Source organism: Trichoderma reesei (assembly GCF_000167675.1).
Source record: "Trichoderma reesei QM6a unplaced genomic scaffold TRIREscaffold_10, whole genome shotgun sequence".
In the NCBI taxonomy this organism is placed as follows: Eukaryota; Fungi; Ascomycota; class Sordariomycetes; order Hypocreales; family Hypocreaceae; genus Trichoderma; species Trichoderma reesei.
In genome coordinates this window covers 1,085,384-1,100,896 of record NW_006711157.1, presented here as the reverse complement: position 1 = coordinate 1,100,896, position 15,513 = coordinate 1,085,384, and the positions used below count along the sequence as shown (strand labels likewise).

At 51.2% G+C, this 15,513-nt stretch overlaps 5 protein-coding genes across 5 annotated transcripts; 3 read left to right on the top strand and 2 right to left on the bottom strand.

The window, feature by feature from the left end:
• Positions 1-1,097: 1,097 nt before the first annotated feature.
• On the top strand, positions 1,098-2,910 carry TRIREDRAFT_62263 (uncharacterized protein; the record flags this gene model as incomplete). Its single annotated transcript, XM_006965830.1, has 2 exons — positions 1,098-1,286; positions 1,369-2,910. The coding sequence occupies 2 exons, from the start codon at positions 1,098-1,100 to the stop codon at positions 2,908-2,910; spliced, it is 1,731 nt and encodes a 576-aa protein (XP_006965892.1).
• A 1,278-nt stretch (positions 2,911-4,188) lies between these two features.
• Positions 4,189-9,311, top strand: TRIREDRAFT_62611 (uncharacterized protein; the record flags this gene model as incomplete). Its single annotated transcript, XM_006965829.1, has 12 exons — positions 4,189-4,392; positions 4,475-5,043; positions 5,194-5,245; positions 5,312-5,599; positions 5,718-5,916; positions 5,980-6,689; positions 6,751-6,933; positions 6,990-7,318; positions 7,354-7,518; positions 7,732-7,782; positions 7,843-7,907; positions 7,975-9,311. The coding sequence occupies 12 exons, from the start codon at positions 4,189-4,191 to the stop codon at positions 9,309-9,311; spliced, it is 4,152 nt and encodes a 1,383-aa protein (XP_006965891.1).
• Positions 9,312-10,721: 1,410 nt separating this feature from the next.
• TRIREDRAFT_108007 (uncharacterized protein) lies at positions 10,722-11,708 on the top strand (the record flags this gene model as incomplete). Its single annotated transcript, XM_006965828.1, has 1 exon — positions 10,722-11,708. One exon carries the CDS (start codon positions 10,722-10,724, stop codon positions 11,706-11,708), a length of 987 nt encoding a protein of 328 aa, XP_006965890.1.
• A 264-nt stretch (positions 11,709-11,972) lies between these two features.
• TRIREDRAFT_62581 (gluconolactonase-like protein) lies at positions 11,973-13,598 on the bottom strand (the record flags this gene model as incomplete). Its single annotated transcript, XM_006965678.1, has 8 exons — positions 11,973-12,181; positions 12,241-12,320; positions 12,397-12,493; positions 12,544-12,753; positions 12,815-12,922; positions 13,005-13,198; positions 13,258-13,412; positions 13,464-13,598. The coding sequence occupies 8 exons, from the start codon at positions 13,596-13,598 to the stop codon at positions 11,973-11,975; spliced, it is 1,188 nt and encodes a 395-aa protein (XP_006965740.1).
• A 725-nt stretch (positions 13,599-14,323) lies between these two features.
• Positions 14,324-14,724, bottom strand: TRIREDRAFT_108005 (uncharacterized protein; the record flags this gene model as incomplete). The annotated part of the gene is made up of 2 exons (XM_006965677.1): positions 14,324-14,395; positions 14,479-14,724. The coding sequence occupies 2 exons, from the start codon at positions 14,722-14,724 to the stop codon at positions 14,324-14,326; spliced, it is 318 nt and encodes a 105-aa protein (XP_006965739.1).
• Between the last annotated feature and the right edge of the window lie 789 nt (positions 14,725-15,513).

Below are 15,513 nucleotides of genomic sequence, written 5' to 3'. Positions count from 1 at the left end.
CAGGGAACGGCATGACCACTGTGTCAAACGCAATGATACTGAAATACTACACTGGATGATGCCCGACTTCACTCTGCCGCAAACTCTGCCGCAACCACGTCCATTAGGGCGGCGGTGTAAGCGTGAAGGGGCGAGTGTCTAACATCATTCAGACAACAAAATAAAGCAGAACCAGAGAGAGAAGCACAAGCTACTTGTGATGGTGATGTGTGGTTGGACACTATGTAACCTAGAGCAAACTCATTTGAAAGTACGACCATTCAATGGCGCGATCAGGAATTTATTTAAAGGAGTCGGCCACTTCGCTTCTTTGTTGCAATGCCAGGGTCCCGTAGTCCGTAGTGACCACGGAGACGAGGCAGTAGCATATGTATGCACGCAAATAACACACTCATGCAGACAATGACTCCCCCCCCCCCCCCCCCCCCCAGAAGAGTGCATGTATGTATTGCAACAAAGGTTATATGTCTTGCCATCAATGACTTGTATAGCACGAAGGTTTCTGGTGTTGGGTACAGCAAGTCCGAACAGCCCCTTTTGGCTTCCGGGAGAGCAATTCGATCATTACGCTCTCGGTATCAGGCATCTTAGAGGAAACACTTAAGGGCAAATATATCATTGCAAGAACAACTAGAGACTGTATCAGAGGTAGAATGATGTTCAATATGAGTACTACTAGGTCAGTGGACAAGCTTCCATTGGGACGGTGTATGATGTTTGAAGGTAAGTCTTGCCTCTGGAGTGGAGAGGTGGGGAACGAAGAGCGGCCAGACCCCCAGCAACGTTGTTGGTGTTACCCAGACGTAGAGTATAAGAGTGCTCCTCCCAACCTTGCGATACGGTAGACTTGTTCGAGAGATCTGGACAAGCTGATGCTACGCTGCAAGAAAAATTCGCTCATGTCTTATGCGGGGGCGAGCCAGGGTCCGTTTCGTATAGCCAACTCAAATGGAGGTGGCGGAATGTCAACCTGAAGTGATAAGCTGCTGGCCCGGCGGTTTCTCATCCGGAAGCCATCAACATATTTGCCTCCCCGTTCGTTGGTTTTGCATCTCAGGCTTATGTTCGTACAACAAGGCGACACTGTGGCAAACACAATGACGGTGACTATCTCCTCAGCAGGAGCTTGGGTCGTGGTAAGCATCTGTGTGGCTCTGTACATGGCGTACCGACGGATCCTGCCGAAGCCGATCCCTGATATCCCGTACAATAAAGATGCGGCAGCAAAGATGTTTGGGGATGTGCCGGAGATGATGGGCTATGTGATGCGTACACAGCGCATATTTGTAAGACACAGCCACTACCTACGCACCACATGAGCCGGCCTAGGCGGATGCAGGTTGCTAACGAGTAACTTTTACTTGAGAGCAGTGCTGGTTGACGTCTCTTACCACTCGCCTCCAAAGCCCTATTGTGCAGGCCTTCATCAAGCCCGGAGGACTACCATGGGTCGTGGTGACAGACCCTTTCGAAAGCCAAGATATCCTGCTTCGGAGAATCAAGGAATTCGACCGCAGCGAGTTCTTTGGCGAGCTTATCAATGGCATTCTGCCAGAGCAACATATTCAGTTCACCTCTACCGACCCTCGATTCAAGAATAACCGAAACTTGATCAACCACTTGATGGCCCCGACTTTCATCCGGGAAGTCAGCGCGCCTGAGGTGTATATGGCCGCAAGTGCCCTCATGAAGTTGTGGAAGATAAAATGCACCATGGCCAAGGGCCGTCCCTTTTCCGCCCACCAGGATATCACCTTTGCTGCGTTGGACTCCATCTTTGCCTCTTCCTTTGGTCTGGTCGAGGACGAGACCAACACCATCCAGCGCATCAGGGCGTTGGACAGCTTTGAGCCCATTTTCTCTCATGATGTCGACGAGCCCGTCGCCTTCCCCGAAGGTCACACTCCAGACATCTTCTCGGCTGTGCTCATCCTGGCCAACTCGGTTACAGACACACAGCTCTCTCCTGCCCCGGTGCTGACTTCATGGGTCATCCGCAAGTTCCCCTACATGAGAAAGGCCAAGAGTATCAAGGACAAGTACATCCAGAAGAAGATAGAAGAGTCCGTCCGATTAATCAAGAATGACCCCAGCATCAAAGCCAAGAGCGCGCTTCACTCCGTCCTCCTTCGCGAGCGCGACGTGGCGACCAAAGAAGGCCGCCAGCCCGACTACCACAAGGGCGCCATTGCCGACGAGTTCTTTGGCTTTATGACAGCTGGCCACGACACATCTGCCACTACCATCGCCTGGGGCGTCAAGATGCTGACCGACAACCCAGCCGCGCAGAACCGTCTTCGTGACGCGCTCCGCTCCGCCTTCCCAACCGCCGTCCAGGAGAAGCGCGAGCTGACCTACGCGAAGCTCAGCAACGCACAGGTCCCCTACCTGGATGCCACAGTAGAGGAGATTCTTCGCTACTCAAACACCATCGCCTTCGTTGTCCGCCAGGCTCAGCAGAACACCACCGTCCTTGGCCGCCATATCCCCAAGGGCACCAACGTTTTCCTCATGGCCAATGGCCCAGGCTACCTCGAGCCCAACATGAAGCTTGCAGACGAGGCACGCAGCCCGGGGGCCCGCCAGACGGCCAAGTCAGCGCTGACACGTGCCTGGTCAGACGATGATATTGACAAGTTTCTGCCTGAGCGCTGGCTCGAGACGGATCCGGACACCGGGGCCGAGGTGTTCAACACGATGGCTGGGCCATCGCTGGCGTTCGGGTTGGGGCTTAGGGGATGTTTTGGAAGAAAGCTGGCGCTGCAAGTGCTCAAGATTCACTTTGCGCTCATCGTGTGGAATTTCGAGCTGTTACCGGTCCCGGAGAAGCTGGGCGGGTATGAGGCGGTGCAGAAGTTTGCGAGGGAGCCGACACAGTGCTACATCCGGTTGAGGGAGATTGGTCTGTAGGGTCCCTGGGGGGATTCCTTGCCGTATTTAAGGTACGTTTGTATCGAAGCTCATGGCGACGAGGCGAGATTTCTCTGGGTGTCAAAAGGTCTTGAGTCAACCAGACCAAGGTTTTATGGCCGTGACTTTACAAGCAGGAGACTGACTTTGAGCCGCATGTGCTATTGACATCTTATGCTTATATGACATACCTCACCTAGGCGTCAGAACTCCTGCCATCTCACATCTCATTGAAGCGAGTGATGGACCAGCATGATTGAGTACAGCTGAGAGCCAGGCAGAGCCTAATCTCTCCAAGACATAACATGGGCTTCTTGAGGATCGCTGACGAAGATCTTGAGTTTGCGAGCTTGATAAAGGAAAGGGATCCGTTCGCATTCAGGGGGGGATAAAGCTTCTATCGTGGAAGGCTCTGTGGTCATGAACGGAACCATGACACCGCGCCAGACGTGCCCTGATCGGGTAAAGGAAACTGCAGTGTCAGTCGAGGAGTCATAGCTACCCATTGTGTCAAGCTTTGTGGCGAAGGCCGATCATGAATGGGAGGGAGGAAGTTCGTTTTGGAGGTTTGGAGACAACACCAATTACAGTGTGGAAGACCATCAGCCACCCAGTTGGTGATAAGTCAGTTTGCCTCTGTTCCAGGTACATACGACCATAGGTAGAGGAGAACTCGGGGTCCCTTAAGTAGGTGGGATATTTTAGAGCACAGCCTGCCATCACTCTAGTAATAAGCTTAATGCTAGGGCACCACTATAGAAGTCCTGACGTAAGGATTCCCGGGCGAGGTTCCTATTAAAGGGTCTGCCATGAGTGTAGGTAAAGCCTATACCATCTTTATCAGTTTCGGCGCCTCATGGAATCTGGACTTTAACAGTGCCTAAGGTACCTGCCCACCTTACCTAGGTAGTTAAGAGAGTTAGCTTTCTTGGAGTGGCGTGCATTGCTGTTGGTTTGGTCTGACTTTCCTGTGCATTGCTGTTGGTTTGGTCTGACTTTCCTGTGCATTAGTCGATCGATGAGCTTGCAAAAGTTCCTCTACGAGGCTGCCCCCCAATCCCTCACTCAGTGCCAGCTGGAGGGCTTGTGGAATCTGTGTCGCCTCCAGTGTCACATGCCTGCTGCCTGAAAGGGGTGGTGGTGATTGCGATTTCAACTTGCCCCAGCTTTTGTCCAACTCTTTTACACTTCTCTCACAAGTGTTTGCTCACTCCCATCGTTATACGCAACGACTCTCGTCCATAACTACGCACGATATACGGGCGTTAATTTCACGCGATGGCTGACGACTGTGACGACTCGTTTGGACCATTTGCCACTAACTGCACCGCTCACCGGTTCGACTTCACCCTGAAGTTCGAGCAGTCTATACTTACCATTGCCCCGTGTGCGCTCTTTCTGACTTGCGCAATCGCTCGCCTCGGCCTTCTTCTTCGCGAGTCACCCAAGGTCAAACGCCAGTCGTGGTACCATGCTAAGACCGTAGGTTGCCAGATCACACCGCTGCCGTAAAGGATAGGTAGTCACATCGAATAATGCCTGACTTCAATGTCGTCGCGTCTAGGTCGCATATGCGTGTTTCATTGCTCTCCAATTAACCTCGTTGGTGCTGTGGTCCAAAAAGACCAGACTCTCAGGCTCGGTCTCCGTCGCCGCAGCTGTCTTCACTTTCGTGGACAGCATCGCCCTAGCCGTACTTGGTGTCCTCGAGTTCAGTCGCTCCGTCCGCCCGCCTACCATTATCCTTGTATACCTAGTCTTCTCAACTGCCTTCGACTCCGCGCAGTGCCGTACCCTGTGGCTGATAGGAGAGCGTGTCGCAGCGTCTGTTTACACAGCAGGACTTGCTGCCAAGCTCTTGATCTTGCTCCTGGAGCTGCAAGAAAAGCGCAGCTTTCTCCTGCCGCCATGGAACAGACTCAACCCGGAGAGCACAGGCAGCATTATCAATAGGAGTCTGTTTTGGTGGCTGAACAGGCTTCTCATCCGTGGGTTCCGCGCGACATTGTCCGGGCAGTCGCTCTATGATACCGATGCTGCTTTGAAGTCCAGGCGCTTGCTCTCCAAGATTCAAGAAGCTCGCAGAAGTTGGGCCACTCCAAAGTTCAGACTTGTGCAGCGACACAGGCTGCTGTTTGCGCTTCTCGACTCCATCAGGCAATCCTTGATCCTGGCCGCTCTGCCTCGTATCTTTTGCATCGGTTTCAAGTTTGCCCAGCCATTCCTCCTCAAGCGCGTTGTTGATTACGTCGCCAACGACAAGGACCATGATCCAGAGAAAAGCACAGGCTTCGCTCTTGTTGGTGCCACGGCCTTGGTATATATTAGCTTGGCGGTAAGTTGAGCAACTTCGACCGAATCAGAATGAGGGCTTTGTATGCTAACGTGCGTTCTTCAACAGATTTCCAAGGGCTTCTACCAACATCAGCTCTTCCGTTCTTTGACCATGGTTCGAGGTGCTCTCGTCTCTTTGGTCTATTCACACACGCTTAGCGCACCCGCCATCTCCTCGAGCGCTGATGCCACACCGAGGGCACCCAACTCTGCATCATTGACCCTGATAGGACCTGATGCAGCAGCCATCACAAGCGCGCTCGAGGCAATACATGAAATATGGGCTAATCCTATCGAGATAATATTGGCAATCTGGCTGCTCTCGAGAGAGCTGGGCCCTGGCTCGGTCGGTCCGGTCTTTGCAGTTATTGGTGAGTATTATTAACCAACATCAAGTCACTCGGGCATTGGGCATCAAGATGCTAATGTATGACCCAGTGTGCAGCTTTTCAATGTCACGGCTATCTAAGAAGATGGGACCTGCAATGAAGGATTGGACCGTGGCCATACAGGCTAGAATCAGCTCAACCTCCGAAGTGCTTACTCACGTTCGAGAGAGTAAGATGCTTGGCACTATTCCCTACTGGTTGGACCACATAAGCGAACTCCGAGTCTTCGAGCTTCACAAGTCAAAGAAGTTTCGCACTCTCATCGCGTACATGAACATGCTTGGTAGGCGCTCTTCTTTGAGCAGCTCTGGCTTATACGAGAAGCTGACGAAACGGCAATAATCAGGCAACGCACCTACGGCCCTTTCGCCAATAGTTACTTTCGGTATTGCCTTGGCTGTCCAAAGTAGATCTGGTGATCAGCTCGATCTTACGACAGCTTTTACATCTCTTTCCATCATTGGCCTCATCGTGGCACCCCTGTCGCATCTTCTCTATGCCGTCCCCTTATTTGCCAGCTGTCTAGGTTCCTTTGACAGGATTAATTCCTTTACCGACCACAACAAGTCTGATCAAAGGAAGACTTTGACTCGCTCCGATAACCCTGGCGAGCTCTCAGATATTGGGCTTTCCATCCTGAGCCCTCGATCAGGGCAACACGCCATCGAGGTCACACAAGTTTCGTTCAGAGTGCCAGGACAAAATGAGCCGATCCTGAAGGACTTGACGTTTTCTGTTAAGCACGATTCCCTAACTGTTGTCACTGGGCTCATTGGCTCTGGAAAATCTATGCTTCTTCTTGGTCTTTTAGGCGAGTTAGACACCAGTGGTGACCTGAGGCTCTCTTCATCCAGTGTGTCGTACTGTTCCCAGCAAACATGGTTAGTCAAGGGCTCTATCAAAAGGAACATCGCCGGTCCTGAAACTAGCGACGTCGATGAGGATTGGTATAGAGCCGTCACGAAAGCCTGTGCGCTGACAAGAGACATCGAAATGCTCCCCTTGAAGGACCTGACGAATGCCTTGGATCTTAGTGGCGGTCAAAAGCAGCGTGTTGTAGGTCATCCTGACTTCTCTAACCTTCCTCGGAATGCACTTTAACGAAATACATGTATAGGCCCTCGCACGAGCGCTGTATGCTCGAAGGAAAATATTGATTGCGGATGATGTCTTTGCGAGTCTTGACCCAGATACACGCCACCATGTTTGGTCTCAGGTTTTCGGTCCTGCCGGATTATTGCGTCGAATAGGTTGTACGACTATTCTCGCCACTCACCTTCGTAAGTTGCTGCTTCACAGGGTCTGAATATTCACAGTGACTAACATGCGATGAGCCACCTAGTTGAGTATGCGGAGGACGTTGATCAAATTATCATCCTAGATCAAGGCCGTATTACTCATCAAGGCCCATCTGCTGTGGTCCAGAACGCCGCTATTGCCCGAAAAGCAGTCAAAACCGCAGAATCCCTTGGCCCGTCTGACTTTACAGAGCGTATCGAGGGCGAGAATACCACAGTAACCAAGCCTCAACCAAAGGACGAAGATGAACAGGAAGCAGAGGACCTTGCTACGACGAGCGACTCGTCACTCTATCTATTTTATTTCCAGTCCATCGGGTTGAAGTTTGGCCTGGCAGTAATCTGCTTGGCTATAATACCTGTTTTTCTCTCACAGTTTACGCGTGAGTGCTCCTGGTGGCTCCAAAGTGCTGCCATAGAAGAAAGACGACACGTATAGCCATGATATTGGTACTAACGGGCTTTGCAGAGATCTGGCTCAAATGGTGGACCGAGTCAAGAACAGAGAGCTCAAATAACCGCATGTACTATGGGGTGTATACGGCCCTGCTATGTGTCCATATCCTAACTATAGGTATTGACTGCTGGTGCGTTGCCTCAGATCTTTCCACCTTGGCCTTAGTTTCCAAAGAAAATGGAGCCACCGATGGCTGATTTGCGCGCAGGTTTATGTTCGTGAACGTTATCCCCCGCTCTGCTATCTGGCTTCACCGAAAGCTGCTTGAGACTACTTTGAGGTCAGTGCTCATACCACAGTTATATGGTTGTGGTAACCCCGTGTGCGCTGACGGTTTCGATAGGGCACCTATGCTATTCTTCTATCGCATGGATACCGGGGACTTAATTAATCGGTGAGCATCATAATCGAAAGGTTCCACCTGGCAAAGAGTCGTCACTTACGGGAAGGACAGATTCACTCAAGACATGACCCTCGTCGACCGCGAGCTCCCTACGGCTATGTACACCACTCTGTCAGGTGTGTTTCCGACATGACTTTTAACTTGGCCGGTTGTTTTTTTCTATGGGCTGACAACAGGAAACAGCCTTTCTTGCCTGCATTGGCGAGTTCATCCTCATTATGATCGGCTCCAAGTACCTGGCGGCATCGTTGCCCGTTGCTCTTATCATTCTGTACGCTTTACAGAAGTTCTACCTCGCTACTTCTCGGCAACTCCGTATTCTAGACTTGCAAGCCAAAGCGCCACTATACAGGCAACTTCTTGAGACAATCGACGGCCTCGCAACGATCAGGGCCTTTCGCTGGCAAAATGTGATGGAGCAAGAGTCCTTGGACCTTCTGGATCTTTCTCAACGACCTCACTACCTGCTTCTGTCCGTCCAGAGGTGGTTAACGCTGGTACTTGATCTTCTCGTTACCGCTTCTGCTGTCCTCTTAGTCCTATTCGCGGTAATAACCCAGTCGACCTCTCCCGGCTATTTAGCCGTTGCGATGTATACCGTAATAGGCTTCAGTGAATCACTTTCCAATCTCCTGATGTCATGGACTGCCTTGGAAACTTCGCTTGGTGCTATTTCTCGCCTCAAGATATTTGTCAAGACGACCCCGCAGGAATCCGAGCCTTTGCTGAAAGATCAAGTTCATCCCCCACCTAGCTGGCCATCTGTGGGTGAGATATCATTGCAGGGTGTTCAAGTCCGATACAACCTAACGGAACAGGATAGCTCAACTCCTCCGGTCCTGGACATTGCATCTCTCAAGATTTCTTCAGGTCAAAAAGTCGCTATCTGCGGTCGTACCGGCAGTGGCAAGTCTTCCCTCCTAGCGACATTGCTTAAAATGGTCGATTACACGGGTACGATACGAATCGACGACGTGGACATTGCCAACATTTCAACTGGGGAGCTACGCTCTAGGCTAAACGTGATCTCACAGCATCCCAGACTGTTTCCTGGAACCTTCCGCTCAAATCTAATTCTCCCCAATCAACAAACCACTAGCAGTAATGCCGCAGCACGCCGCTTGCCACCAACGGACGAAGAAATAATTAATGTGCTAGAAAGGCTTTCGCTTTGGGAAACGATTCAAAAGTTTGGCACGCTCGACACAGACGTGGGGAACATTTCGCTTTCCTTGGGCCAGCAACAGCTGGTGTGTCTAGCGAGAGCGATTCTGCGCAAGTCGGAGAGCAGGATCTTGATATTAGACGAGGCTATGAGTGCCGTGGATAGAGAGACGGAGAGGATGATGGTGGAGGCCCTGGAAAGGGAGTTTGCGGAACACACGGTGCTGTCCGTGGTTCACCGCCTGGATACTATTAGGAATTATGATACCCTTCTGGTGCTGGATATGGGGAAGATAGTGAAGTTCGGGTCGCCTGAGGACCTGATCGATGAGGGTGGGAGGCTAGTCAATGCTTAAGGGAGTATGTGCGAGGCATTAGCAAAGATACGAATAAAGAAGGTTCGGATGATCTTTTCTCTGGAAATTCTTGCTAAGTGATCTAAAACCCTTCATCAAGTAGCGGCTCGATCCCCAGGGAAGTTGAAGCAAAACCAGGTCGAGTTTGGCGGCCGAAAGGAGTGGGTGTCTGAAGTGCGAGGCTGATGTCCACCATTGATTCGCTCACCTTTAGTGAGAGAGATATAGGCGGCAAACCCCCTGCTCTCCTCAACTGCTCTGGGGACCCATCCAATCAAACCTACGTGGATCTGATGCGAGGTTCGAGCATTAAACAACCCGTCGCGTTAAAGTCCAGGTACCTCTTCAGACTGCACGTCTAGGCGGAGTAACTCTCTCAATTAAGTGTACCGTTAGCGAAACGAAGTGCTACACGCACGTTCCCACGGCCGTTGGGGTGCAGACTGTTAGTGGGAGTTCACCCAAGCAGACCCATGTAAGTCGTTCCGGTCAGCCCTACCCTGACTAAAGCTCCAAGTTCTGAGATAAAATAAAGAGGCAGGGGCCTAGTCAGGGCCGCTTACTACATGTAGTCAACCCGCCGAGTACCTATCAAGCACTCTATGATGATTGAGCAAACGAGGGGTCCTCAACCTCTGGGTACACTCTGACGTGTTGGTGAGCCCTACGATCGAGGAAAATAAGGATTGCTGAAGGAATTAGGCGTTAATTAGAAATCTTGTTGCACACGTCCATCAACTGTACTCGTATGTTGACAAGGCATTTCGTCTCCCCGGTAGAAGATCTCGAAAGAAAACATTGAGTGGACCAATAGCATTCGAGTTGTACGCCGGTTGCAGCATTAGCACCAATGCTTGAATCACTGTGTGGGTATCACGGCCTGCCCTTTGCCGCCGTAGTATCATGATTCACAACTATTCCGCAACTCAACGGTAACATCTTCGAGGCTCACGCTACCTATCCGCCTTTTGACTTGATTGACTACAAAATCCGCGCACTGAAATGCGGACTTGCAGCGGAATGGAGTCGCCGTGTGGCCCATTGGTGACGTGGTAGTCTCTAAGTCTATGTTCGGTATACCTACTAACCCACGACCTGGCTCGAAGGTGTTCTGAAGGTGTTCTAACATAGCTCGTAATCATTCTTCGGGCCGACGTACATTTGTAGACCGGAGATTGATTTAATTTGTCTTCTCTTACAGTTTGCGATTTGTTCTGAGAGGTCTGCATCCTGTGCCTAGCCGGAGATTAGCTTGATGTATCCGTCAGGTGCTTGCCATTATGCCATATAGAGTCTCTGTCGACATATAAAGAACCTTCATGCCTCAGCTCAGACTATCACCGACTACTCACACTCCAATCCAACACATACCTCAGCGGACAGAGGAAGATCACAAGAACGGCATACAGAATGGACCAAGTTACGCCTCTTCATCTTGCCTCCGCGGCAACAGCACAGACTATCGTCCAAAACATCACATTCATGAGCGCCAGCTTCAAACTTGCTGCCAACATGTATATTCCCACAGATGCCCCTGAAGGACGACTCCCCGCCATCGCCGTGTCTCATCCCGCCAGCGGTGTCAAGGAGCAGACGGCTGCCATCTACGCCAGTCGTCTTGCCCAAGGAGGTTTCATCACCCTAGCCTGGGATGCTGCCTATAATGGAGAGAGCGAAGGCCAGCCTCGGGGCCTTGAAGACCCTGCCCAGAGAGTCGAAGACATCAAATCTGCCGTCACGTTTCTCAGCAACCATGAGCGCGTTGACCCCGACCGCATCGGCATCTTGGGTATCTGCGCCTCCGGCGGCTATGTAACCGTCGCCGCGGCCGTGGATAGACGCATCAGGGCAGCTGCCACTGTTAGCGGTGCTGATGTCGGCCCATTCTTTCGCAAAGGCTTCGACGGGAAACAAGACTCCTCGGTGGGAGAGAATATGCTACGAGAAGCTGCCAAGGCACGAACCGCAGCTGGAAACAACCCTGGAGAGATATCCGCGTTTCCCATCTTCCCACCCAACGCGTCCGCTGCAGAGGCTCTGGGGCCGTATGTTTACGAGGGCTGGGAGTATTATAACACTCCTCGCGGCTTTCACCCTCGCTCGGCAAAGGTCATGCCATGGAGTAGCATTGATAAGATCTTTGCGTTTGATGGTTTCACATACGTGGACAAGATTTCTCCACGGCCCATCTTGATGGTTGTCGGCACCCAAGCAGAGACCAAATGGATGGCAGAGGACGCGTATCGTCAGGCAAAGGAGCCAAAGGAGATTTTCTGGGTCGAAGGGGCGACTCACGTCGGGCTGTATGACAAGCCTGAATATGTTACGCCTGCGGTCGCACGCCTGATCCCATACTTTCAAGAGCATCTGGCAATTGATCAGCAGCAGGTGGCATAACAACTCAGCTTGGTCAGCAAGAATCTTAGACAAGCGGACTTTATATATGTAGTCATTTGTGAAGCATTTCCTAATTCTACCAATTGTACATGCCCTTTGCTTGATCTCAGCTTCTCATAACTTAGAACTCCTACTGCCTTTGTCATACTAGTACTTTCTGCGCCTTTCGTAACTCTTACCGACCGTTGTTTCAAGATTACTCGGACAACATCTTGATATAGTGAATATAGCACTAATACAGAGCTTCTGAAATCACAAGACAATCTACGAGATGGGCGCTCCTTTGGAAGCCAAAGTCGCATAATAGAGATGCGTTTCAGCCCCAATGACCATTCGGCCGTCGCCCGCAAACTGGAAGTTGGCAGATGTCTCGCCGAGAAAGATCTTCCCCAAGAGGGTGCCAGAAGGATTCCACACGTGGACGCCATCCCCACAGCCAGCATAGACATTGCCCCTGGAGTCGCAGTGTATTCCTGCGCAGACGCAGACTTGTCAGCGACATCACACGAGTGGAGAGGTAGTCGGGGCTTACCATCCGCGAGGCCAGCTCCGGCATAGGCGAATACCCTTCGGTCCTTGAACGTTCCATCTCGAGCTACAGTGTAGCGATAACTGATCATCAGGTCAGACAGATGGGTTCCCTTGCTATCGAGAGCTTAATCTGGCAGTCAGATGACCATCCGCTTACATTGTGGAACGCCCAGCGTTGTCATAGCCTCGAAAGGCCTTGCCAGCCCCGGTGTCGGTGACGTAGGCATATCGTCCATCGGGTGAAAATGTGATGCCTGGCCAGGCTTCAGTAAGAGCTATACATGGCATGATCGATTTTTCTCACCGTTGCAGTTCACAAACTCATCTGCCACGACGGTAACGGCTCTGGTATCAGGATCGAAGCGATAGACTTGGTTCGGCAAACCAGGTCTAGGCCTAAAGTCCTGCAGATAGCCGTACACCGTATCCGTAAAGTAAATGTGCTTGTTTCGGAAGTTTACAGCAACGTCATTGAGGGAGTTGAATTGGCGACCGAAGTAGTTGTTTACAAGCACTGGAAACAGAATCAGTTACTTTGGGAAGACTGGGTTTCCTACTTTGAAGACAGCACTCACCCGTAGAGTTGTAGGGCGGGACAGGATTAACGGCAAAGAGGGCCGGGGCAATATTTGCGCCCATTCCCTCGCCTGTAAACAGCATGTTTCCTTTGTAGTTTGTCCCCCCTGAATGACTGTTAGCGGACATTGCACCGTCGAGCCAACATTGGAAGCATCGCCCAAGGTCAGCAGTTCAAAGAAAGCGTACCGTTTGGGTTGATGACTTGGGGCTCGATAGGAACCACGTCGACTTGAACTTTACCGACAGCGTCCCGCTCGCTCGAGAGGGCCACGGTTTCGTTCATGGATATTTTGAGAATTAGGCTGGACTTCTTCAGCCCGGTTCCAGCTGCCCGGGCTCCAGCATTTTGGGCAAAGAAGACTTCATTCGTCGGAGGATACCTAACAGCTGTGTAAGAGACGGTCGTCCTTTGTAATAGCAGACTCGGCAACCATCTTACCACACAAAGGCTTCATGGAACAACGGGTCACTACCTGAGTCGGCAATGAGCGTAAGCGTCGGGTTTGGTCCCAGAATATGCACAAAGTCCTGATGATAAATATGGAATGGCCGTTCTTGCAAGCTTTCCATAGTAGAACCAGGCGGGATAAAGACCTATCGATCCGATCAGATGCCATGTTACTCAAATAGGCATGTTTGACTTACAGTAGTGATATTGGCAATACTCTCCGGGGGCACCACCGGCATCGCCGCAAAGGTTGATGGATCAATCACTTGTGCCTGTGGTGGCAGTCCATTCAGCCCTTGCGGAAAATTGCCTCGATTGTAAGTTGCCAACATATCTTGCACGTCGAAAATGGCGTCTCTCAAGGCATCAGACGTGGCGACGCCAATTGCAAAGGCCGCCGCTGCCACAGCGATGACCCATGGCACATTTGAGCTTGCCGTGTTCCGTGAAGACATGTCGTCTAGATCGCTGGACTATATGAGCAGCCCGAGAACCTGATGTGAGTGACAACCTGAGGCGTACTCGGACGTTGAGTAAGATCGAGTTTGTCACGCAAGGTGAGGGGGCATTTAGGGTGTTACAGGGACTAAAAGATGATACTGTGAGAGCGAGAACTTGCTTAGTGTGGGATGTTTTACCGAGTCTTCAGCTATTCTAGGACTTGCCCCGCTCATATCGAGGTTGTCATCACAATCAGGGTGTCACGGTGATACGGTCAAGACGATGCAGTACGAAATTGTGGTTGATTTGTTCCATCAAATGCAATCTAGAGGAGATCAAGACACAGAGACCCAAGCAAGTACCCGCTCAAAGATTGTCTCGGCCATCCCTAGGCATACTCCCAATTCTGCGGAGTAATCAGAGGCCTCATTAACATACCTACACATGTGTTGTACTGCAAGCGACCTCCACGATGTCCCGGAGCAGGTTGCCGATGGTTGAAGGTAATCCGGAAAGATAAGAGCAGTCACAAGTTGCTGGGAGTGGGCAACACACACAAACATAGGTAGATTGAGTGATCAAACAAAACATTAACGGCATCTGCAAGTCCACAGCTCTACGCAATGAGTTTGCGCAGAGCAGACTCCTGCTGTCCCTCAACGTCTCCAAGCCGAGCAACCTCCTTGCCCTGCATCATCGTGTCAGCTCTATGCTTGTTACTGAAATGCATGTACACTTTCCAAATGGCGACCCTACATTTTCCACCCTCACAATCGTGGGGAGACAGTTGATGTTGTAAGGCGCATGTCGCCACTTGTTGCTCGGGTCCCTCCACTCCTCGCGAGAGCCAGCGCGGATGATGGTGGCCAAAGGCGCCGAGTCTGCTCCAAAGACACTCTGCAGTGCCGGGAGAGCATTTCGACAGTCGGGACACCAGGACGGTTCGCCAGAGGCAAAGTAGACGACATAGTGGGTGTCGTTGGTTGAAGGCGGGGCGTCAGCGTCGACGAGAGGCATTTTCGGAAGAACTTGGGGGGAGACTGAGGTTGATTCTTGAGTGAGAAGGAAATTAAATTACCCCGAGAGATGTGAGAAGAAGGAGAGCAAAGACGAGGAGCTTTTGAGGCTTTAGATTGTTGAGCGTGGCCAGTGATGGGAACTCGGAGAGATCGAGCCAGGAGTAAAAATTCTTTATTACTTCATAGCAATCACATGGCGCTAAGCCAGCACTGAACCTTGCACAAATTGCATCATTTATCACGACTTTGCGACTTACATGAGCCATAGTTCTGCCCCAATATCGTTGTACTATAGACAATCTTGCAACGAGGGAGGAAGCATACATTGCTGGGCTTCAATAAGTAAGTGATTCAACAATGCGGAGTATGAGCGGTCGAGGTGTGAGCAGATCGGTCGAGGACATGACCTAGTCTTAGTATTCTATTCTACGAGTATCGAGTTCCTACACGCTACAGCTATAGTCAACCCAGGCATCTACAGTGAGAGACCAGTTGATTTCCCATTAGGTACTATCCGTTATGAATACATCAATACACAAAAAGGCCAAAAACAAAACATACAACACCAGGGATTCGCTGATCGTCACCGACTCAGCTACTAATCTAGCGCTCATCAGCTTATCTAATGGAGATCAGACGGGATCCTGATTTCTATGACGGCTGTGGTCGTATGTGATGGAGAGGCGAGGCCAACTCGTATATGAAGACAGGGTTGCTCGGCTACCAGTTGCACAGGAGGTTGAAGGGGGGTTATTGTTGGAGCGATTAGGGCACGACTTGGCTCATG